Raw genomic sequence first — 25,744 nt, forward strand, 5'->3', positions numbered from 1 at the left:
CAAGGGCGGATAGGAGTTACCCACAACATGTGATTTTATAAATCCAACTTCCAGAAAAATGTCTAAATTTTTCTAAAATATTTGTAGAATCCCCGAAAAGTCGTTTTACTCCTGGGATGCATATTACCCCTGATACCCTTATTATAAGCTTTAACATGAATAGCTATGAGAAATACTTCACTCTTGAAAAAACAGTCTATGATCAAAAGAAGGAAAAATCTCTTATGAAAATTTAGGCAAGTGTAATGCATATAATAGTTTTATCAGTACAACTACAAAGAACTTCCGATGATTTAAAGAAGGTAAAATTCCCAATTAAAATATAAGCTGAACTATTTTCAACAGTATAACTCGTATGAATATCCTATGTGCAAATGTGCAAAAGAAGGAAAAAAAAATCTGATGAAATCTTATTACACCTTTGTTAGTCCAGAGCTAGTCTTAGAGCTCTTATAGAATGACAAAAAATTACGTCCCGTCATATTATGAAAAACAACAAATTAATTATCTTATCAGTTATTGGGCGAAACTTATGAAACCAACATATCAGAGGAGGTGTTATTTGATTTTTATTTTCATGATTCAGCCAAACGGCATTCGGTCAAGTGGCCGGACACCGAATTTTCAGTACTATAAAGTGTACGCATCAAAATTGTTTTACGATGATTACAAGAGTAAAGTAGGTATAGGCCAACTTCTTTATTTTAACGAATCGTGAGTTGGTATCTTCAGCAAAGTTGTAGCAAATGAGAGTTGCTCAATATCAGTCATAACAGCGTATGGCTGATTTACATAAACTATTAATATCAGTTGCGAACTATCAATATCACTTTGATTTGGCAACCAACAGCAGTGATTCGACATCGCACTCTCGATTATAATCAATTCAGAATGAATGATCACGTGACAATTCTCCTTCTCCTTGGGGCCTTCCTTAGCCGAGTGGCTAGAGTCCGTGGCTACAAAGCAAAGCCATGCTGAATCCCAAAGCTAAAATCTTCAATTTAAGTATGTACAGAAAATATATTGAAATTATGCCAAATGTCCGTTATGCCAAATGACCGTTATGCCAAATGTCCTTTATGCCAAATGGCGTTATGCCAAATGACCTTATGCCAAATGGCTTTATGTCAAATGGCCCGCTCCCGCTTGTAATGTAGATATTGGGATTCCAATGTGATTTGTGTAGATCCTGGGGACTGTAGTGTGGATCGTAGTGTGTCAGTGTGGATCTTGGAATTCCCGTGTAGAACCTAAGATTTCAGTGAGGATCTTGAGAGTGCCAGTGTGTAGCAAGCGATCTCAGTGAGGATCATGAGATTGGAACATGAATCTTTGGTTTCCATTGTGGAATGTGGTTCCTGGGAATCTAATGTGGATCTTGGTCTGCCAGTGTAGATCCTGGAATTCTAGTGTAGATGCTGCTATTCCAGATCAGACCCTGGGATTCCAGTGTGGCTTCTGTGATTTTTTTGTGGACGTTGAGTTTCCAGTATTCAGAGTATCCTGGGATTCCAGTGTATACCCTGGGTTTCCAGTGTGGATTCCGATATTCCAGCGCGAATACTGGGATTCCAGTATGGATATTTGGATTCCAGTACTAATACTGGGAAACCAATATGGCTTCCGGGATTCCAGTGTGGATGCTGGGCAAATCCTTTTGATTGCAATGTGGATCCTGGTGCTTCAATATGGATCCTAGGAATCTAGTGTGGATTGTGTTACGTCATTGTGGATCCTAGGCTTCTAATGTGGACATTATGATGATGATGATGATGATGATAATCGTGGATCGCAGTGTGTCAATGTGGATCTTGGAATTCCAATGTGGATCCTGAGATTTCAGTGAGGATTTTGAGATTTCAGTGTGGACTATTGAATTCCAGTGTGGATTTTGGAATTCCAGTGTGAATCTTGCAATTGCAGGTTGATCCTGGGATTGTAATATGGATCTTCGGTTTCCAAGGTGAATACTGGGATTCCAGTGTGGATTCTAATATTCCAGCGTGATTCTCGGATTCCAAAATAGACCCTGGGAATCCAGTATGGGTCCTGGATTTCCGGTGTGGATCCTAGAATTTCAGTAGGAACCCTGTGAGAAATATGTTGAAATATTGCGAAAATAAAGAGCAAATCATTTGAAAATACATTGGGAATCTTACTGGAAACCTGAAATTCTTGTAAATGTCCTACGGCAGCTGGCAGCTCTGAGAGGATCCGGTTTGAGTTCGGAGGAAATCCTGTGAGAGTTATGTGGCAAACTATGAGCATCCTGGGGAAGTTCCAAAGGAAATTTTGTTGGAATCCGGTGAATATTCTTTGATAATCTTGTGAGAATACTTTGAAAATCCTGTTGGATTCCTGTTGGAATGTTGTGGGAAACCTTCAAGAGACCTGTGGGAATAATATGGAAATACTAGGGGAAAAGCACTAATATTCGACCTACAAGGAACATGTGCCAATTTTCGGATTTCCATACCAAGTAGGTCAAAATCATGTGAATGGGTCGAATATTAGTGTTAAGTCAAAAATCGTTCAGAATATGGCGCTATGTATAATATTGTGCTGGCATGGTATACCGGGTAACCCCGTTGGTTTGACCTCATTTCATCTGGACACTTTTTAATCTGTACCTCGCTAATTTGCACATTGTTCAGATTAAAAATGGTTTAAACGTTATTAAGCTCATGGAACAGAGTGAAGTGATATGGAACGCTGTGTGAGGGAGCGCAGAATCAAAACAAAACAGTGGAAGATGTAACCAGAAACACGTTACTAGGGTGACTAGATTTCCAAATTAAAAATGAACCCCGATGGTTTGCATGAGGTGCCGTTCAAATTAGCGGGGGTGCACGGTAGGTGAATCTTGGTAAAATTCCTCATTTGATTTCTTCAATTACTCTGATTATTTTGGAAGAATTTTTGGAAGATCTCCTAGAGTAACAACTAGAGAAATCGATTATAGAATTAGTGGAAAAAATCTAGAGAACATCATAGGAGGAAAAATTTAAGTGTTCCCTGAGGATATTACTGGAGGTAGCAACGTTGGAGTGATCAAGAATTTCCTGGAGTAAATTTTCGAGAAATTTCTTTAAGCATGCTTTGAAGAATCGTTGGAATTTTTTTTTGGGAGAATTGGTAGATGATTCTATGAAGGTTTTCTGGTAGGAGTCCCTGAAAGTATTCCAGATGAAATCTCCGAAGCAATCATTATTATAATTCGTGAAGCTGTTCCTCGAAGAATCTGAGAAGAAATTCTTGAAGAACCCATTGAATAGTCGCGTTATAGTTTCTGAAGTTTTACTAGTTCTGACCAACGAAGATTAAAAAGATGTTTTTAAACATAGCGATACTATTCTGCAACATTTGTTAGTGCCTGAGAGTTATTCAGAATTACAAAATCCTGAGTCTTGTTTAGAATTACATGTTAACGAAAAATTGTCCTTGTTGGAATAGAACTTAGATTAGCTAAAATTATAATGAACTACCGAATTCCACAATCTATGGTTGAACGAATATCTTAATCGTTTTAGAGTTATCAAACAATTCCCATTATCCACAGCTGCCTTGTGTCATTTTCCTAAACTTATGCCCAATAAATATGTATAACAAAAAACAACAATTTAAACCTATTGATGAAAACACACATGTATATAAGAAAGTAGATGAATAAATCCCGAAAAAATACATAAATAACGTAACCGCAAAATATAAAATCACAGATCCGTTGTTGTTTTCACATCTTAATATTTGCCTACACTTTCACACGTGTGTGTCTGTGCGTGCGTGCGCTCGCGATTCTGTCTTCTTTCTCGACCTACTAATAATACCTACTAATCGACCTAATAAATTTTCGCTCTCTCTCTCTTTCATTTTCGCCTAACAAATCTCACTTTTTGCTCTAAACAACTTCATCTAGAACCAGAGCTTCGTTTCGTTTGGGTGTTGTTTGTCGTCGTCGAGTTGTTTTCAATGCACTCGGCTAAAATATAATTAAGCATCCTTGAATGTTACGTTCTAGGTTTTCAGATAAAACAGATTGCACTATATCGCCTTACGCGGTCACTTGTCCTCCTAAACTATGCGATCTAACTAAAGCGCCACACTTTGATGAAGAGACTCTGCAGGTGTGTAGGTACACGTGGTATTTCCTGGTAAGCTGTTCTCGTAGGGGGAAATGCAACCCTTATGTTCTTGCCGGTTCGATTGCAGTCGTCGTCAACCACTAAGCGCCGAATTTCTCACTTTTATTTCCTATGATGTAGAGATGACTTTTGTCTGCGACTTTGCACATTGAGCACAGGTGTTTGCTAAACTAGCGATCTTACATTATAAAAAATAAAACGTTTTCTCCTTGCGTGCTGTTTTGGCCTGCTGGTCGAAAGCTAACTGACGATGTAAAGTAGGCAACAAAAATCCGGACATCGGATTCAGATCTTCATCCCGTGCCTTGTTTGAAGCGGTCACCGTGAACCTTACGCACATTGAACGGAAACATTCAATATAGGACATTGAATTGGGTTGGAGCGTGTAGTACTTACCGGGAAGCTTAAGCAGCAACGCCGTTGCGAATGTACCGGAGGATATATTGGTCACGAACGTCATCCGATACCGGGTAGAACCCGAGGGCAGGCGGGAGGGTTTTGGCATCCAGTGGGACCCAGTTCTGGCCCAGCTGGGTGCTTATTTCCTGAAATGGTACATGATTATTAGAACGGTCCAACATCCATCCATGTTTATTCATCACGAAAATAATATTTAGCATCTTTGAACTATAGTTAGGGTACCTAATTCAATTGAACCTAATTGAAAAATTCAACTCTTTTGTTGTACGAGAAGTGCTTCCAAAAATAGGTCAAAATTTGAAGGGGAAAATTCGACCACATGTATTGAAAAAAAAAAAATTGTTGGTTTATAACAGTCTGGGTTCGATGACTAGCGTTGGTAGAGTAGGAATAATACCATACGCAAGTTTTTCAATTAGAAAATCTTACCTCAATAAACGGATTTATCATGACGGAGGGCATCGACAGGTCAATGCGGGACACCTCCAACACCTTCAGATCCTTGCCCCGTAGACGTGAAATTCCAACCAGATTATGCGGATCCAGCACATAACCGTGAATGACGATCTCCTCCAGCTTCTTGCACCGCCAGGCCATCATCACCAGCGGGTCCTGTTCGGTGCGCAGTACCATTTCCATGATGTTACGATACTCTTGGATACGCTGAAAGTTCATATTGTGGTGAGCTCAAGAAAACTGGTTTAAAGTTGCTTGAGTGTCTTACCATCGAATCAACCCAAATCATGCTCTTCAGAGTTTCCTTGTAGTAGCGGGAGAGATACTCGAGGGCGTCACAATTGATCTACATAAATAGGAAATTCAATCAATTCCAACTGATTACCACTGGAAACGCATTTACTTACCCTCTCGCAGAACAGCACCTTCAGATGGGACAACGGCATCGACGGACGCAGGATGTGACTGTGCAGAATGTCGACCGCCTCGTAAGCGCACACCAGCGTCAGGTGCAGTTCCGTCTGGGGATTCTTGGCGCGAAAACTGGCCCAAGCCCCTTCCGACACGCCCGGATGCTCCTCGTCCAGTCCGTGGACGTGAATTATCAAGCGTTTGAGCGGTAGCAGCTGCAGCGTTTGCAAAAAGTCATCACACAGGATGTCGTAGTCCAGGGACAAATACTGCAGTCCGTTGCACTTTTCGAACAGGTTCGGTTCGATCGAGCTCAGCGCGTAGTGACTGGGGTCCTGTTTGACCGAGGCAAAGCCCAGCTGCTTGAGGAATTGCGGACGGGGGCAGCTCTGGAAGAGAGATTATGGTTTTAGAATGTTTCGAACAGTTTTTATGCAGCTTCACGAAAGCAGGACTGGTTACCACGGAGTGTCATTGAAATAGGACCTTTAGAGACCTCAAGCATAGAAATAGAGATCACACAGGAACCAAAAAGAGACCGTACAGGAATCAGAAGAACAAAATAAACCAAACATTTCTCTTTTTTGTGAACTCTTTATAATCTTACGAGTTTTACTGCTCGTATTACGTATTTTTATTTTTTTTTTTTGAATTCCAGGAAATTCATTAGAAATTAATTTAGGTATTTTCCCAGAGTTTCCTTCAGGTTTTACTCCAAATAGGTGTTCATTTTATGATTTTTTTATGAACTAAGAATGTCTCATTAGAATTTCGTTCAAAGTACCTTCAAGTATTAAGCCTAGAATTTTTCTAAGGATAACTCCAGACATTACTTCAGAACCTCCTGACATTGCTGGCTTCTCCTATAAATATACTTTCAGAAAGTTCTCAAGAATGTCTTTCGCCTAAGTAATAGGGTGTCGGTACCAATGGTTGTAATGTACCAGTAGATTGGACTATGGAATAAAACGAACATTTTTAGATAAAAACGACATGTGCTATTTTTGGTGGATAGATCGTTTCTAGTTTAGTCGATTTGCCAAATTTCAGCTTTTTATTTTATCAAAAAGTGATATAAATAATTAAGTTTATGTGTGTTATTTATGGGGGACGGACCTGGTGTAGTGGTTAGAACACACGCCTCTCACGCCGAGGACCTGGGATCGAATCCCATCCCCGAGATAGTCACTAAAAATTTCAGTGACGACTTCCTTCGGAAGAGAAGTAAAGCCGTTGGTCCCGAGATGAACTAGCCCAGGGCTAAAAATCTCGTTAATAAAGATAGAAAAAAAAATTAAGTTTATGCAAAAAATTTGCTCCCTTGCACCAATAGTAGACGTCGTGTTCCAGTAGTGGATCAACGGATGGAAGCAGTTTTTAAAATGGATGTATAAAAATGAAGAAAAGCCTTAGAGATGATCTTTATGCTTCATTCGATAGATATTAATTGCTGTTCCGAGGGAAAAATGTTAAACCTATGTAAAAATTTACCATTTTGTTTAAAAATCCTTTTATTATTCCAGAACGTCTACTACTGGAGCACTAGCGCAATTACTGGAACACGTGTACCAATAGTGGCTCAAGCGATTTTATGTTAAAATATTAGTTTTATCATTCTTTTTATATTTTTCCCATATAGTAGAGGTTGAAATCTTTTTGTTGACGCCAAAAGATCTTTGTTGAGGCTTTTTGTTATTTTGTACTGGCACTGGTAGTACTGGCACTCTAAATCTGCCCTAAGCTCCTTCCCAGCATTTGCTCTTATAAGCCTCTATTGCGTTCATCAAACAGACGTTCCTAAGCAATGTTGCTCAAATGGTCACTGTGTACCCTAGCAGCAATCAGCCCTTACTGTAGTTTTGCAGTCTAGTAGTTCAGACTACTATCAAACTATGATAAGGCCTGAAATGCTACTAGAGTGGTTAAAGTGAAGAACGAAATAGTTTTATTAAAAGGTCCTCATTCCCCATTTCATTTCATCACTCACTATCGTCACTTTTATTTTCGACACTATCACGTTTATCATCGATTATCACTCATCAACTTTCGTAATACACTTCAGATTTACTTCTCACATCACACCATTTTCATAAAAATTCATTGTTATTACCATTTACCATCTGTTAGCATTACTAAGTAATTAAAAGATATTAAATTTAAATGTTTCATTATTTTGGTTGCTGTAGAGTCATTACTATTCAAACTACAATTTAGCACTATCAAGAAAGTTACAGTAAAACAAAATCACTTCGATCCATTCTTCTGCACTCGCTGTCATTATTAACACTTTTATCATGCATGTTTGAAGAACTAGGCAATAATGTTTATGTTCAGAGAAATGACTGCAAAATGTATTATGGCCTTTATTAAATTAGTAGAGTTCACATCATTATACATCATCATTATTATAATTTTAACAAAACTATCAGAATCAATTCCAATGAAATTTTCAATTTTTCATCATCATAGATTTTATTATAAAATCACTATTAGCACACTCACAATGACTATATTTAATAACAACGTGTGTTACGCGCAGTTCCACCAAACACCCATTCTTATGTTGCATTATAAAACGATTGATCACACGTTAGCTTAGAAACTTAACAACCATTACTGATTAGTACAAAGGATGCTACAGCTCGTGGTAAACGAACTGAACCATCAACAACCAGCACTGGTTTATAAGTAACTAATAAGCCCTGGCGCACAGTGCTTCGAACGTATGGCACTTGGGGACAAAAGTCATAACGGGATGTTTTATGCGGTTTTGCCCTACGATGCTGAGGAGGATCTCGTTATACACAAAAAAAATCATCATTGGCATAAATGACACATATTACATCAGTAATGGCATGAGTGGCTTATACGTCAAATTTTACATTTGACACCATAGAACAGTGCTCGCTTGGAAGAAATCTCGCGTTGAGTATCATACAGGCGTATCTGTAGTGATCGATTTCTCTTCGTCGATTTTCTCTTTCGCTTAGTACCGTGAAGCCCCCATACTCTGCGCACTTAAGGATTTTTAAATTTCAAACAGCTGTAATTAATTGAAAACAAAACACAATCCTCTGAAATTTTGGGAGCAAATACTTATTGATTTCATGTATAAGGAAAAAATATAAAAGCTTCACTAAGTAATGATTTTTATTGCAAATTTTTAATTTTTCTCAAGGGTGTTCGTGTTCCTAACTCTGCGCACTCATTTTTGCAATGCTCCTTATTCTGCGCATTCAGGTTCCTAACTCTGCGCACTCGATACATTATTTATAACAGTTGAAGTATTTTGCTAAAAGCGTTACCAGCATTCAAACTCTGAATTAATCTTAATTTTCTTGCTTTATACGGCTTTACGTCCCCAGTGGAGCGTGGAATGTCTCTAACATAGAAGTTTATTAAGTGAAGTGAATTTTATCTTTAATTCAATCCATTAAGTGGAACTCTCAAAATAATTGAAATCATCATATGATTTCCAAAACATGTAATTAACTTAGTTTTCTAAAATCCAAAGCAACATACAAAAAGGGTACAAACTACATCTTTTTTGCATTCTTTCTTGGCGTGTAAAGGAAAATTAGCTTTGACTGTTAATGAATTTTCACTAGAAAATATAAAAACCAAATTTTCTTTTATTCGGTTCGGGTCCGAGTTTGAATAAAATTAATAAGAACCTGGTTCTGATTTGTTATATGTAAAACCAGAACATTCCTACCGTTAAGTCACCAGTCACCGTGCGGCCTCCATTCACCGTGCACATATACAAATTCCTACAGAATATTCATACAATTTTCACAAATTTTTCTTTTGTCAGCAAAATAAGGTAAAACTGATGAAATGAAGTAGTTTTTGTCACAAAGCATTTTGAAAAACCTAGTTTATGTAGTCAATGTCATGTGAATTCTGTTTGAAAATGAGATTTTTTAACATTCTTAGTAGAAACGCCAAAATTTCACATTTTTCAATTTAACGACAGAGTATGAAATTTTTCTAAATTCCAACAAGTTTTCACTGTGGATACTATTAGCAAGATGTATTTCATCGTATGAGCAATAAGATTTTATGCAAATTAGAATTTTTTATTGTATTTCAGTCGAAACACAAATGCACGGTGAATGGATCCTTTTCAATATATATGGTTCCTATTACCGTGCATTAGTGTGAAGGCATGAAATTATTCGGTAATATTAGATTTATTGTTATGTCGTCATTAAACTACTTCATATTTAGTTTTTGAGTGAAGAAGTAATGGTTTGGACAATACAGTCAATCCTCTTATAACGATTTTAATGAAAAAATAATAATTTAGCCATTTTTTTCATTTTTTATGGTTTTTATTGTAAATGAAGATTTGAGTAGTCTTAAAAATGAGTGTGCACACTACTAGCAACATAGTTTCTCCATAAACAACGTTTATTCAAGATACAAAATTAAATCATGACGAAAACTGCACGCACGGTAAATGGTGCACTAGGGTGCACGGTAAATGGTGACATAGAACGGTACGAGGCGACCTTAACATGACATTTTCAAACATAATTTTTGAGTAATTTTTTGTTATGCATCACTAGTTTTTGATTTTTCCCTGGATTATTATATAATTTCACGCTACGTAGTGGTTTTCTAGTACGCTTCAAATTATTTGGAAAAGTTGTATAATTTTTTGAAGTGTAAATTTTTCTTAAATGCACGGTGAATGGTAGCTTGACGGTACTAAATACGAAGAATAGTTTAAGCGAAAGGGTATATTCATGCTTAATGTATTGTTCATCACTCAATCGACAAGTATCGCCGCCCTGTATAAGCATGACGTTTTTAATGAACGATTCATATTTCAGATCAATAACAGTACTTTATTGGCGTTTCTATATAGCAAATACGATTAAACCTCGATGTTCCATTACTCGATATTGACTCATGAAACTATACAAAAAATCAAAATTATTCTATTGCATGGTTAGGGAGCATTCAAAAATTACGTCCATCGTTCAGGGAAGAAGGAGTCTACGAAAATATGACAATGCATCCATTAGGTACTGTTAAAATCGCGACAGGGGATTGAGGGGACGGAGTGTAGAAATCCTTAAAATATGTTGGACGTCATTTTTTAATCGTCCCTTACTATGATGATCCCCTTAAACAATTTACCAAAACATTTCCATTCCATATCTCGATGGTGTCGACAAGTCGATGGTTCCCTTCATATCGACCTCTGAAGGGTTGATTGTATGTTGAAAATAACGTTTTATAACTGCTGCGCATAGTAAGGGACATAGTTGAAAAATGGTTCCTTACTATGCGCACTTAAGAAGAATAAGAAAATGAAGAGAAAATAAGGTGCACTTTACCAGTGATGATTGCTCGATAAATAAACTAGTGCCTACATACTAAAAATCTGAAATATATTCTCTTTAACTTGATTCAAATGACTTAAGTGATGAGGTACTCCCTTAGCATTTTTGCTAACGGGCAGTCAATTTGGACGTTTTTCAATATTTTTAAAGCTATTTTATTGTTTATTAAAGTAATAAACGAAAATTTGTCAAGAAAATTCTTCACGTACTTTTTTATTACTATTGTATCAATATATGGATAACAAATTTTAAACAAAAATTTAAATGATTTACCAGATTTTGGTGGATTTTGGTAAAAGTGCGCAGAGTTAGGGGCCCTCACGGTACACGTAATTCAATCGATTTTCGTAATATTTCACGAAGCAACATGATCAAGTACGACGAGTTCTTTCTACTGAAACGAAAATCGCAGCCAAAAACAGTCAGCCGGGCAAGTAATAAGCTAAAGAGAAAATCGATGAAGAGAAACCGATCATTGCAGTTACGCCCTTATGATACTGAACGCGAGAAATGTTCAAAATAAAAATGCATGAACAAGTACTTGAGTCGTTTACATGAACGATGTATGTGACAAAAAAGGTTGAATAAAGTTTCTTTTTATTAGCAACACAATTCATTTAAGAGCTATTAATCATCCGAGAACTGAATTATTGCTACAAAGAAATTTGAAATGTCGTTTGGTTTTATTTTCTTTTATTTCGATCATTTTCAACGGAACGTCGCAATGGTTCCGGTCAGCAAACTTCCATCCGACTTTCCTGCTTCCGAAAATGTTTGTTTGTACATGCTGTGTCTTGAACTTCCATCGAAGCCCCACTTGCAAACCAGTTTTACAGCAGTAGAAGCTTCCAACGAGGTATCCTTCATGATACTGGATGCAGTACAATTCATGAGCTGTTGTAGATCGACTATCGAAATCGGTTTCGGAATTATTTTTTGTTTCTCTTGCTTTAGCGCATCAAGGCTAGGAAGCAAGTTTGGATGTACCGTTTTGTCTCAAATTCCGAACAGACTCATATTCCGAACACTCGGTTTTTGTATAGCGAATTGGTTGAAATGTTTCGCTGAAATATGTCATCAAATAACAAGGAAATGGCAGTCAACTGCAATTCAATTTTAATCTTTCCAATATGATTTTTACAGCGGGAGTGGTGATGACTCTCGAGTTTGAGACTAGTAGAGCAAGCTCAGATAAATTTATTTGCGAAATTATTCTATTATTAATTATTATTATTCGAAATGTTGGCCTTAAGTGTTCGGAATAAGAGTCAAAACGGTAATTCGTTCAAAGTGGTTCGAAGCAAATTGTACTTTTGTTCCGACAGATCTAAATGAATGTTCAAAGCTAATGCCTGTGCTGCAGACCTGATCCCCACTCGAAGAATTTGATAAATTGTCAGCGAATGCGAGCTCTTCGTTGATAAGACCTGCAACACGTCCCTTTTGAGCTTTTCTTGAACATTCATTGAACGGTTTGCGAGGTCCCATGCCAGCCTTTGCAGCCGAGCTGGAAATATCTGCATCGTCAGTTTCCCGATTGCGCGGAAGCTGAACTGGTTTTGCTAACCAGTCGGAATTTTGCTTCACGAAATTTTTTTATGATCTTCCACATTTAGCCCACTTTTGGTTTATTTTGCAACAATAAAATTTGCAAAACGTCTTTAGATCGTTCTCAAATATCTTAGAGAAAGAATCAGTGCCATAACAACTGTATATGAAATTCAGAACATGATTTTTCCGGTTGTTTGGAGCGGCAGAAAACTACTGCTTGAAACAATCTTTATTGATGGTTGTGGCAGCATATCCTAAAAATCATAAGATGACATACAATTGGCAAACATATGCAGCTGGAATCACTTCCAGAATTTAAAAAATACTTCAAATTTCATTTTTAAGTGGATTTCAGAAAGGTACTTTGAGGTACTTTTTTGTATGGGCAAAAAGAAGATAAGTGTTTTAATTTTCTTCTGTATTAAAAAGCATGTAGCTCAGAAGCATCTTTTTCAACAATTGTTAAAATATATCACAGAAAATTGAATGGAATGACTCCTACTAACTTATTTCAATACGGTCCATAACGATTTTCATTTTGAAAATATAATAAGGATGGGAATGAAGCGAATTGTAGAGGGACTGGATTGACACGAAAACAATGAATAATATAGAACGATGAAACAACTTGTCAACACGTGGTGTTTTAGTTTGTTTTGAAAACTGCACGAACTTTCTAATATCTGTACTACACGCAAAAAAATTATGCGGTAAAAACTACCATTTTAGGGGGTTAACTTAAGGTGAAGATGAATCGAAGCCAAACTTCAAATTTTCAAGAGCACGGATATGAAGAACCAAAAATCCGTTTGAGCTGAAAACCTAATCGATTGGTCACCATCACCCAGTAAACATTTTGGCTGGTATATTTTTTGCTATACATCATTCTATATGAATCAAATCACTCGTATAAAATGCATGAAATCGCTATATACACACCAAAGTGGAGGCCATATACGCACTTCCCACGACTTTTTCAGACTTTCCATGGTCAGCAATACGATGCCACAAAATTGCGATAAAAATAAAAAAAAAGTTTCCAGTGAGACTCGAACACCGGACCTTTGGATCCCTAACCCAGTACCATACCACTACACCACAGACCACTTCATGAATAAGGAGTGATTATTTGCCAATATGAAAGGAAGTTTGCTCTACAACACACACGCTTTGTTGTTCTTTGAAGCCCACCGCCAGAAGATACCAACCTCGGGTGGTAAATTTCGCTAAGTTATTGCGATTTCATTTGATGCTAGTCTGCATTGATATATGATCTGTCAGTTTATACAACTTGACGCGATTCTAGATTATACTATTTACAGCATGGTTTGTTGTGAACAAAGCTTGTCGACAATGAATCGTAGTGGAGAATTATATACAATTTGTGTTAACATGTATTCGTTATGATTTGGCATATTTTGCGATTCTGATTTTTGACGTATGAATATGAGATTTTTGGCACACATTCTTATACGATACGTGGTTCACTGGGCAGCTAGTAACCAATCGATTAAGTTTTCAGCTTAAACGGATGTTTGGTTCTCCAGATCCGTGCTCTTGAAAATTTGAAATTTGGCTTCGATTTATCTTCACCTTAAACGCTCGTACCGGCAATTTTCAGCAGACCAGAAATGCGCTTGATTTTACTATGTCTGTACTCGGAATCAGATTGTTGTAAGTTATTTCTGTCAAATGTACCAGTAATGCGGTGGGGTGTACCGTAAACATAGTAAATTGGTCTAAATATCCATGGTAGATTTAAGAATGGGCGTAGTCAGCTAAAATAGTTATTTTTACCACAGAATTTTTTCCCGTGTATGTTAACATCATGGCCTACTTGATTCGGTCGAATATGAAAGGGGGACGGACCTGGTGTAGTGGTTAGAACACTCGCCTCTCACGCCGAGGACCTGGGATCGAATCCCATACCCGACATAGTCACTTATGACGTAAAAAGTTATAGTGACGACTTCCTTCGGTAGGGAAGTAAAGCCGTTGGTCCCGAGATGAACTAGCCCAGGGCTAAAAATCTCGTTAATAAAGTCAAACCAACCAACCAACCGAATATGAAAGTTGATTTTTTGACTTTTGTCCAAGGGACGAAGCACTGTGTGGCGGTCCCTCCGTTCGAAGAGGAGCTGATAAACTGCTGAAACATATTAACAGATCCTCCGCCTGAATGCAGCCGTTTCATGATAAATCATGAACCGTTAGAGGTGTGCCAAAGTATTGGGAAGGAGATATGTTTCACAGACGGGTATTATTATGGTGCACCTTCTACTTTGGCACCGTCAAACCCTGTGTGGCCAGGGATAATACTTCTGGGATACCTTCTAATCTAATCAATCTAATCTAATCTAAGTGCTTGCACAGCCATTATTGAAAAGCATCCTGGAAATACCGAATTTTTTTTCAGTATTTTCTTGTCAGCATTATTATTTGTAGCATATCAATGATTTCATACAAATATTAAAATGGCCAGGCCCACTGTGCAGACTTGGGGTTTGGAGGTAATTCGAAAATTAACGGCGATCAGGTTATTCACGAATGATTAACATGATAAACGAAAAATTTTCGAATTATGTGGAGGAAGAAACGGGGACAACCGTACCAACCGTTCCATATTGATAGATAGGCAAAAGCGTTGGGAGTGGCGAAGCTAAGAATGTTGATGCGCACTCCATTGTTGTTTGTGGTCCACTTCCTGGGATGGGGCAGAGGTATTTCCTCCGTGTGTACTGGCTATAGAGCCTAGGCTTAAGCGCCATTACTCACTCTCTGAAACGAAAAGAAATCTGACTCCCTCCCATATTGCAATTATTTACCCATTAAACGCGCTTAAAACAATTTTCATGATTTTTTTCTCACCTCTCCCCAAAGTAATATTTTTTGTACCTATGTAAGAAATCAAAATTTTCTGATGCGTTCTCCTTATGAACTTTTCCTTTCAAATATCTTATGTTCGTTACATGAACAATAAATCACCAGCATGTATCAACTTTTGATTCCAGATAGACCCTTCTACAATGACATAGGTAAATTATTATTATACTATGGTGTAACATGACCATCAACAGCACAAATTTGACTAGTGGTTTGAATTTTAAGTTGATGGCTCATGAGACTTTACGTAAGGTACCGTGGGGTAAGTGGATACAGAAAAATCAATAGTCAACTTCATTGTTATGTACAGCTAACGTAAATAATGTTATTCAAACTTTTTTTCTGTGGATAACATATGAGGGACTAATAACTTCAAATCGTCATTTATTTCGATTTTTCTGATTGTTTTTTATTGAGTACGAGAGACTTGAAAATTTCCGCCAAATGATCCACTTGCCTCACAATGGTAGGGTAAGTGGATCACGAACAAAAAAATCTGTTCTTAAAACAATTGAGGTGTAATTTTGTATAGTATGAATGATATTGCTCTCGTTTTTGTTATAAGTGCCAGTAATGATACATTTTAATACTTTTAAATTAAAAATTATCTTTATTAAAACAAAATATAATGAAATATCTGTATACATTAGTTCACAATAATTCGAACAAAACAAAAAACATTGTAACTATAACAATCATCCATTTATATACATAAGTTATATAGAAGTATTGTAGGATTATTTCTAACGATGATTTCGATAAACACTCGTAGTTTAAAAGTATTAGTTACATTTAGTTTTGAATAACAACTAAAATCCTTTTATTCTATTTATGAATATATGTGTCTCATCTGTCTAGAACAATTTATATGGTCAAATAAGGTACTAGTATCGTGCTTTTAATTGCAAAATTAATATATTTTGCTCTTTTGCAACTCAGATTAGATAAACCACGAAAAGTTTCGTGTGAATTTTGAAATTATTATTCTTTTATATATTTTTTTATACCGCAAAAGTTAAAAAAAACTTTTAGGTGAATAAATTCATATTGTCTATGGTCAATTTGATAAATTTAAGCTGAGAATCGAAAAAATTAAAGGAAAACAGCATTTGCGGATATCAATTCTTTTTAAAATTTTTGTTAGCAGTCTGCCAATAAATGATAATAATACTTGATCCACTTACCCCACCCCATTAAAAAGTAGGGGTAAGTGTACCATATACAATATATCTGTACTTATTTATAAAAATCCCATATTTTTCATTGTGATTCATTCAATTAGAACTGAAATGCTCACCAGGTATCGAGAAAAATAATAGTATTCGATTTTAGACAGAGATACGATGGATTTTTGATTGATGGAAAACAATTTTAAAATTAATTAATTTTTGCGGCTAACAATTTTGCTTGTGTTAGTGTACGTGTAGTACCAGTTTTGCAATAGTATCAGTGTGGGCGTAAGCATATAACCTAAAACGAAGCAATGGTGCAAAAACATTCAACATATTCAAGTATTTATGCTTAATATTGACGAATGACCCACTTACCCCACTGATACACTTCCCCCACGGTACCTTATAGTTTTAAAATATAAAAACTGCGTACATCAGTAATACCAAATCACCGCTATAGTGCGTGACCAGAAGGGGGACTGGGGGTAATATGCCCATGTTAAGGAAAGCAGCGATTTTAGATGTGAAAAACATTATTTTATGCTCCTTTTTAATTATGGGTGGATAAAAAAAACATGTTCTCTATTAAATAGTAGAAACAGCTATCAATTTTAGCTCTTTTGAGGTTTATAAATCAATTTTAAAAAAATGCTTGCTTAACTGCATATGTATTGTTTTGCGGGGTAAAACGCCCCGCTTGAGTTCGGTGTTACTCGTGCTGTATATGCACGCACACGATCATGCTTCATCGTGCTTGCTTATATGCTGCATACATCCGGGCGTTTATTCAGATGTTATTGTTCAATAATTGTATACATGCTGATGCGAAAAATGTACTTTTGTAAGGTTCCAAATTGCGCGTAACTTCAACGTGACATTACGTTTGGTAAAATTTGAATTCAAACGGCTGTTTTGGTGTTATGAAGTAGGGTGGGCGTTTTGCCCCACGAGTTGATTAAAGTTTAGGTCCTTCAATAAGCTTTTTAAGGACAAATTTAACATATGTTTACCATGTAATGCAAACTATTAATATTATTACTAATTCCTTCCATAGATGCCACCAGCCGAGGCGAGTCTTCGTAGCCACTGGATCACTTCTCCTACCTTCACGAATCATCAGACTGGTTATGAGATGCACGTGCTCGATACCGATGATCATTCCAGGTTTTGCATGGATATAACTGCTGACTGGAAGACCCTGTAGATGTGGATAAACTCTCGACAGATCGGTGTAGTTTAAGGTTTGACTGGGAAGCCCCAACTCACGCACCGTTCGTACGTTGCTCAACTGGAAGGTATTTTGCTTGCCAGCACCAGAAATTTCCAGACAGACTCTTCTAGAACTCTTCTCATGTCTGCCAATCTTTCCGGTCCATCCTAGCCAAAGGTTGTCCAGCTCTCCTGCAATTACCAGCTGAGCAGGCTTTCGCTGTTGTTCGTTCAACTGACGCCTTTTTCTCCTTCTTGGGAAAATCAGAAGACTCGTTAGCGTGAGTGAATAACTTTTCCTTTTGCTTTGACTTTTCTGCCCGAACTTGTTTATAGTGATTTTGGGCGGAATCAACATCGACTGTGAGCTCTGACGCTAGATTCACGAGTCCAGCCATGAAGCTGTTGAAGGTCGTCAGGTTGACGTATTAGAGTGGTTCAAAAAATCGTTTTTGCTCCACACCGCTCATTCGATTTTAGACTAAAGTCTGAGTGTCCTCCCATAATTTGAGTTCATTTGGATGAAAACTGAGACTGCACAAGCCCTTTAAAGTTTATATGGGAATTACTATGAGAAAAGCAACCAATTCGTTCAATCGGTAATAGTGTTTGCCCATGTGTTCTTGGAGATTAGAGCTACGTTGATACTGCGAGATACATTCATCAGCTACAACTTTGCCGAAGACCGCTTTCAAATCGGACTACTGACTTGTGTTTCGATGCAATCAAACCGCCGGGTCCGGTACAGGCTGGGATGATGATGTTCAGTCTTCAACTGTGGGTCGTTCGGTTGGCGGACGTCTTCTCGGTTGCAGCACTACTTGACAGCGACACCCGACGGGCAACAATCATCCAAATTCGGATGAAATTCTTTGTAGAAATGTTCCCGAATGTCAGAACAAACACCGTTCTTCTAGTTGCAGACTTAGCAGCTACAAAGCTGAAATTTATTTTAAATTCATTTTAGTTGAAACAAATTAAGTATACAAATGAATTCTTACAATTTCAGTATTTTACTGTGTCCTACTGTACAGGTATATCGGTATCCGGGGAAAACGTGGGTTATCCAACGGAAGAGCGGAATTGCCTCAAAAGAAGTCAAAGCTTGGTTGATTTGTGGCTCCGTGTAGGGCGAGATCATAAGTTAGGCAAGAAATGTAACATACTTTCGACGAGTAGTGCACGGTGTGCTGGAACACAGATATTATCGAACTTGCATGAACCTCCAATCTTTTTTCACTAAAAGTTAGCCTTGGTGGATAAGAAAAGATTGCAGCATATTAAAAAATCTTTCATCGGCAAAAAATTGAGAAAAGTCGATTTTTGTCATTTTGCCCTCTCTTTTGTATGGGGTTCATAGGAGAATAATAGAGTTACACTAATTTCGATGGATTTCAATTGCCTGAAGACCAATTTAACGTATCTTGAACACGAATGAATCATTAGACGTTCCAAATTAAGCACAACTATTACATACACCTACACAACATGACCAGCCCATGGCAGTATGCCGCATTTTATAAAATAAAAAAAATCACTTGTCGCCTTAGAACAGCTGGGATACCATTACCAAATTTAAGTTTTGTACATGAAACCGTTATTATTTGTACACGTGTAGTTTACAGTCCAGTAGTAGATGTTCAGAATTGGTGCAAAAAGTTTGAAATAAAGCACATAAGTTTGATATTTGCATAAAAATGATCCCCAATACTTTTTTATGTTAATACATCTATTTCAAATATGACTTCCATCAGGGAATCTACTACCACTGTTGTAACATCAGTTTTGAATACCCGCTTCAGCCCACTTTTTGGATTCCAGTGTGCAAAATTTCAGCTCAATTAATGAAAATTTAATTTATCGTCAGTCGTTCAAAGTTTATACCTACGTCATTTTATATGGGTTAACATACTAAGGAAATGAATCGTCAGAGGTCATCCATTAAATTCTATAAAAATATGAACGCAAACCCTGCAGGGTATTTTTACAATAAAGAACATTGCCGAAGACTACGAAGAAAAATAATAATTTACAGCTGAAATCAAGGCCGATGCAATGAATCCTCTGGGCTTGAGACTATGTTCTCCAGGGAGTGATGATTTTAGGATATTTGATCGCTTTTGTTAGTAGTTTTGATTAAAAGTTGGATGAATTTCAAAGCAATTGTGAAGCTCCAACCATGAAAAACTAAACTAATCGAGCCTCAGCCTTTTCCAACCACGACTTGAATGACAGGCAACCGAATAACGACTAACTGCCCCGTATTTTATCCAAGAGTGGTAGTAGACTGAGCGATGACTTAACACACAGACTACAGACTCGATTAGCCAATCTAGGGATGTGCAAAATAATTACTACAACCATAATATAGTCTCTACAGGCCTCATTTAGACTTATACTGGCTGACATTCGGCCATCCTGCTTATCTCCGTCTCGGAGATACGCTCTACGGATTATTGCCTAAAAGTTGTTCTGTAGCGTATTGACAATTCATCACGTTCCATTGTCAATGCTTAGTAACTCACAAGATCCGTTACTATGTATAATTTTATAGAAGTACAGCCAATTAACAGCAACTCACAAGAACCGTTACTGATAAAGCCGTTGCGCTTTGGCCTCCCAAATGTCACGTGGTAACGACATCACCCAACTAAAAGCTACTCTTCACAAACGCAAGACACCACCCTGTGATTATAACCAAGCGTGTTCTTTCCGCATTTTTTTTTTTCAATCTAAGCAACCAAACGTTGACAAAAACAGTTTTTTTATAAATTCAAAACAGCATCGTATAGCAAATTCATTCGTTTAATATGCTTCTGAACTCATCCAACACTTATAGCTAGAGATGTCGGGTCATCGGGTTTTCAAACCCAAACCCGACCCGAACCCGAACCCGACGGGTTCGGTCGGGTTCGCGTCGAAAATTAAAATTTTTCGGCTCTGGTCGGTCGGGTTCGAAGGCTACAAATTATTCGGTACGGGTCGGGTTCCGGGCTTGAAAACATCGGTTTGAATCGGTTTGGGTCGGGTTTGGGAGATTACAAACAGGTAGCATCCTGAAAAAGCTTCCCTATGCATCAAAACGATGAATTATCATCTTTCCAAGCTCGTGGTTTATCGGGTTTTCTACAAAAAAATTTCGGTCGGAGTTCGGTTTGAACAACGAAATATTTTCGGTTGGGGGGGTCCGGGTTATGCCTTTCGTATTGTCTCGGGTTCGAGTCGGTCCGTGTTTGGAAGAAAATAAAATAAGTCGTACGGGTCGGGTTCGGGTTTTGAAAAATTGAAAGCCCGACCACTCTCTGTTTTAGCATCCTTGTTCCTTCGTGGCTAGTGAATAAAGTTATCAAATAATAATTAATAATCATATACTTTTTACTATCTGCAGGTTGCTATCTGCGTTCAATCCCCGTTGATTTCAGCGTTGTCTTCCTCACAGACTTCTGGAAAATCATCTTCTGGCGGATGACCCCACAAACTTGATCATGTCCGCTGCATACACCGATTCAAATGGTTTCTGCGTTACTTGTGTAGCAGGAGTATCCTTGACTACATATCGGTCGGCATCAAGAACTTTATCGATCACGTAAGGGCCACGGTATCGCGGCATCAATTTCCGAGATCCACCGTCAGCTGGAGGCTCATAACGCAGAAGAACCAAATCACCTTCTTTATACGACTGAGGAGCTTTGTGAGAAGCGTTATACCGTTCAGCTTGTTGTTTAGAGTTGCGAGTCATTCTTTCAAGAGCCTTTTGTCTTATTTCTGGAAGCAGCTCGTTATCCTCAACGATATCGGATTCATCCCGTTATGCATTAAGCAGCTTATTGCTCAATATATTTCGTGGACGGTAACCAAGCAGTAAGACTTGCGGACTCTCTCCCGTGGTTCGATTTTTCATAGTATTCATAGCCCACTGAACAGCAGGTAGATTCAAATCCCAATCACGTTCGTCCGTGTCCGTAGAAAAGCATTTCAACGCATTAGTTACGTACTGGAAACACCTCTCTATTTGTCCATTCCCTCTAGGTGTTTTTGCTGCTACTGGTGAATGTTTAATATCTCGTTCCTCACAGAATTCGGCGAACGTCTTTGCCATGAATGCGGCTCCTCTGTCGGTCACAAGAATCTTGGGTGTGCCAAAATACTGTGAAATTTCCTTCAGTACTGAACAACATTTTACGTACTGTCTTATGAAAGCATTCATATTTTCGAACCAGAAGTCCTGATTCACCAACTCGGTCGTTTTCTCTATACCCGGATGCCCCATATCATCGTGCAACGACTTCACAACATGGAAGCGTACTTTCGTTGGCACAACAAATTTCAATCCATTTGGAGTTATACGAAAAATGCGACCGTTAACCTCTTCATAGTTCTTGACGATATCCTTCTCGGGTGTCAATAATCCCTCTAACATTTTTTTTACCTTGCAGATTTTTCCATCTTGTAGTTGAAGTGCAGCAACCCAATCGAAGCTATCCACATTTATCGCCATGACCCGTTCAGTTTCTTCAATAGGTCGTACTACATTTCGGCTGAGACTATCAACATGATTCATTTGCCGTCCAGATCGAAATTTAAAATCAAAAGAGAACTCTTGAATTGTTAACCACCATCGAGCTATACGAGGATTGAGTTCTTTCTTAGCTCGCGTTAAAGCTAGCGACTGGCAGTCTGTGTAAATGGTGAAGTGTTTGTTAAGCAAGTAGTAGCGAAATTTTTTCAAACTTTCAACTACGGCCAAAACTTCTAATTCATAGCTGTGGTATCGGGATTCTGGATCGGTTGTAGCTCTACTGAAATACATTACTGGTTGAGCTTCGTGTTTCTCATTGACCTGTATGAGAATTCCTGCTAACCCAAAGCTACTCGCGTCGCAATGAACTTCATGTTCAAGACTGGGATTGTACAAAGCCAGAACCGGCCGCCTAGTTAATGCAAATTTCAGATTCTGGAATGCATTCTCCTCCACTTCACCCCAAACAAAGGGAACCTTACCAGTAAGCCTTGTGAGCGGAGCTGCTATTTGACCGTAATTTTGTACGAAGCGACGAAAATATCCTGTGAGACCCAAAAACTGTCTAACGCCTCTTGGATCAACAGGAACAGGAAACTTCTCAACGGCTTCAGTTTTAGTTTCTCCAGGACATACACATCCCTCCGTGACGACATGTCCCAGATATTCTAACGATGTTTTGAAGAATTCGCATTTACTCACCTTAAGCATCATACCTGATTTTGAAACTCGATAAGAAAGCGTTCAAGTAGTGCCAAATTTTCTTCCTCCGTCTTGGTGGCAATCAGGACGTCGTCGAAATAGAATGAAATACCCTCTTCTTTCAATGGCTCAATGATTTTGCTCATCGTTCGGCAAAATACACTGACGGAGTTGGAAAGACCAAATGGCACACGCTTGAATTGATATTGACCATCCGGTGTAACGAAGGCGGTGTATTTGCGGGAGTCCTCAGCAACGCCGATTTGAAGATAACCATTCATCATATCCAACAATGTGAACACACGTTTGCCGCTCAAATTGTTGATCTCTTCTTCTACGAGATTGCTGGGAAAATATTCCTTTTCGATGATGGCATTAAGCATACGGTAATCCACGCACATCCGATGTCCACCAGTGCGTTTTGGTACGATTACTACTGGGCTGGCAAACTCAGACGTTGACTCCTCTATAATGTCGTTCTCGAGAAGGTCTTTTATTTCGTTCTGCAAGTAATTGCGCTGACCGTATGCAACCCTATAGGGAACATGTCTTACCACCTTATCTTCCTTGAGTGACATGCGCATTGTTTCGATATCCGTGTAACCGATTTCCTTGAGGTCCAATGCGAAACAATTACGATAACGATTAACCAGTTCAGCCAGTTGTAACTTTACGTTTTCGGGTGAAGCCGGTTCAACATTCAGATCGTCGATTGCCAGTGGTGGTCGAACAGTATTCCCGGATTTCACTTTCTCAACGATCGATGATTTCTCACATTGGATGGTCAGTGTATCTGCTGTCTTCAACACACTTACGCCTGCTTTACGGAAGAAATCATCCCCTACAGCATTACATCATCTGGAACAACTAGAATCCTCAGTTCATTCACGATTCCATCTATTTCGATATTTTCCGTTACAGCTCCAACTGTTACGCACACACCACCAGCAAATCCTTTGAGCAGTGACCTCTCATATTCAACATTAATCGCCAGTGTCCTCGCAATATGTTCTTTCATAAGCGTTCTCTCACTACCTAAGTCAATGAAGGCAGTAAGCTGAAATCCTTTGATGATAGCGATTTTTGTGTAAACCACATTGTTTACATGGTGGCGCGGTTCTGTACCACCTCGGAACGAAAATCCTTGCGTTGAGGGCATTTGCGCGCGAGATGGTCCTCAGATCGGCAAATAAAGCACTGTCTTTTCTGACTTGTCGGAGTTTGTGTCAGCTTCCTCGACGAACCTGGCTGCGGATCAGTGCTGGCTGGAGTCTTGTTTTGGTTAACAGTGTCAACACGACTGTTATCTGTAGATTTTCTGCCGTCCATTGATTTTCGACCGATTGTCTTGTTCATCCCAAATCGTCCAGCGTTAGCAGCATCTCGCCTTTCTCCATCCTTCGTCGCTCGTTCTACCCGGATCAATGCATTCAGGAACTGCGGCAGAGTAACGGCTGGATCCTGCGCCATGACGGCACGAGTCGAAGCATACGGAAGGCCTTTAATCAAATAGTGTTTGATCAATTCATCCGACAGTCTTATCTTCCGACCCAAGGCGACTGTTTCGTGAAAATAAGATTCCACTGATTGGTCTGGCTTTTGTTTCAAATTGAGAAGTTTTTTGTGAATTCCAGCCGTGTCAACGACAGTGGGGAAATTTTCCAATAACCTCATTCTGAAGAGCTCCCAAGTGCGAAGCTCTTGCTTACAGCCATCAAACCAAAACTTTGCTGGCCCTTTGAGGCGCATGCAGGCATACAATAGTGTCCGTCTCGGGTCCCATCCGAAGATCTCTGCCATGGAATCTACTTCGTTGAGCCACTCTTCTGCGGATTGACCACGATTCGTGTCTGGATCAAATTCGGATATGATCGCCTCCACCTCGTTTGAGCGCATCGCGAGGCCTCCATCTTGTTCGTCTCGATGGTTAACTCGTCTCGGATGACGATCATAATCAACACGCACACGGTTCATGTTGACTATTTAAATAATTGATTATTAACGGTAACCAAGCAAAATCATTTTCAGGACTTACCAGTAGCTGTAACTGATTTGTCGTATACGTAGAAAACAAGAAGCTTTGGCTAACAATGGCCGATGACAGGCTAAAACAATCGAAGTGAATTTATCTTTAAGCGATTTGTTCTGAGGCGAATTCATAAAACACTTACAATAATTTTCTTCGGAAGAAATCTTGTTCACTACACAAGAGTATTCTTTGCTAGCTCTACTTTTTATCAATTTAATTTTGCACAGTAATCGCGAAGCGTCCGATCGACTGACGAAATATTTTAGCAATGGCGTCTTTTTGCATTTTCGAACTAACGTACTCGATAAATTTCACCAATACATCATCGCTTAACGTTTTTGCATCACACATATTCCTCCATAGTCTCATTACATCCATGGGCGGCCGCCACACACACAAACACACATACTTTTCAACACACAAATAAATGACAATTAAAACACGATGAACACATGTGATAGTTTATGAATTTTCTCTTATCAGATTCACCGGAAGTCAACACATGCGCAATTATTTGCACATTTTTCTTACCCATACAATACAATCCCATAAGGAATGGCGTGCCGATTGTAATCCAATATGTAGCGTGTAAACTCGATCTAGTCATAAACCTTCCACTTCTGCAACATATATCATACTTACAATTACACTTTCCTATGTAATTCGCAAAATGATCGTGCGAATCGAATCCCACTTCTGAAATGTGAAGCTCCAATCATGAAAAACCAAACTAATCGAGCCCCAGCCTTTTCCAACCACGACTTGAATGACAGGCAGCCGAATAACGACTAACTGCCCCGTATTTTATCCAAGAGTGGTAGTAGACTGAGCGATGACTTAACACACAGACTACAGACTCGATTAGCCAATCTAGGGATGTGCAAAATAATTAC

The 25,744-nt window shown here is 38.5% G+C and overlaps 1 protein-coding gene across 1 annotated transcript in view; it reads right to left on the minus strand.

The window, feature by feature from the left end:
* Positions 1–2,913: 2,913 nt before the first annotated feature.
* The window catches only part of LOC110675809 (F-box only protein 33), a 28,554-nt gene continuing 5,723 nt past the window's right edge, over positions 2,914–25,744 (minus strand). The window contains exons 6-10 of the mRNA XM_021841634.1: positions 5,429–5,821; positions 5,290–5,367; positions 4,995–5,228; positions 4,542–4,690; positions 2,914–4,474 (exon numbers count right to left, since the gene is read on the minus strand). Of these exons, the coding sequence (XP_021697326.1) occupies positions 4,550–4,690; positions 4,995–5,228; positions 5,290–5,367; positions 5,429–5,821 (846 nt within the window). The 3' untranslated portion in view covers positions 2,914–4,474; positions 4,542–4,549. The remainder of the gene's footprint in view (positions 4,475–4,541; positions 4,691–4,994; positions 5,229–5,289; positions 5,368–5,428; positions 5,822–25,744) is intronic.

This window comes from Aedes aegypti, chromosome 2, assembly GCF_002204515.2.
Source record: "Aedes aegypti strain LVP_AGWG chromosome 2, AaegL5.0 Primary Assembly, whole genome shotgun sequence".
Taxonomy (NCBI): Eukaryota; Metazoa; Arthropoda; class Insecta; order Diptera; family Culicidae; genus Aedes; species Aedes aegypti.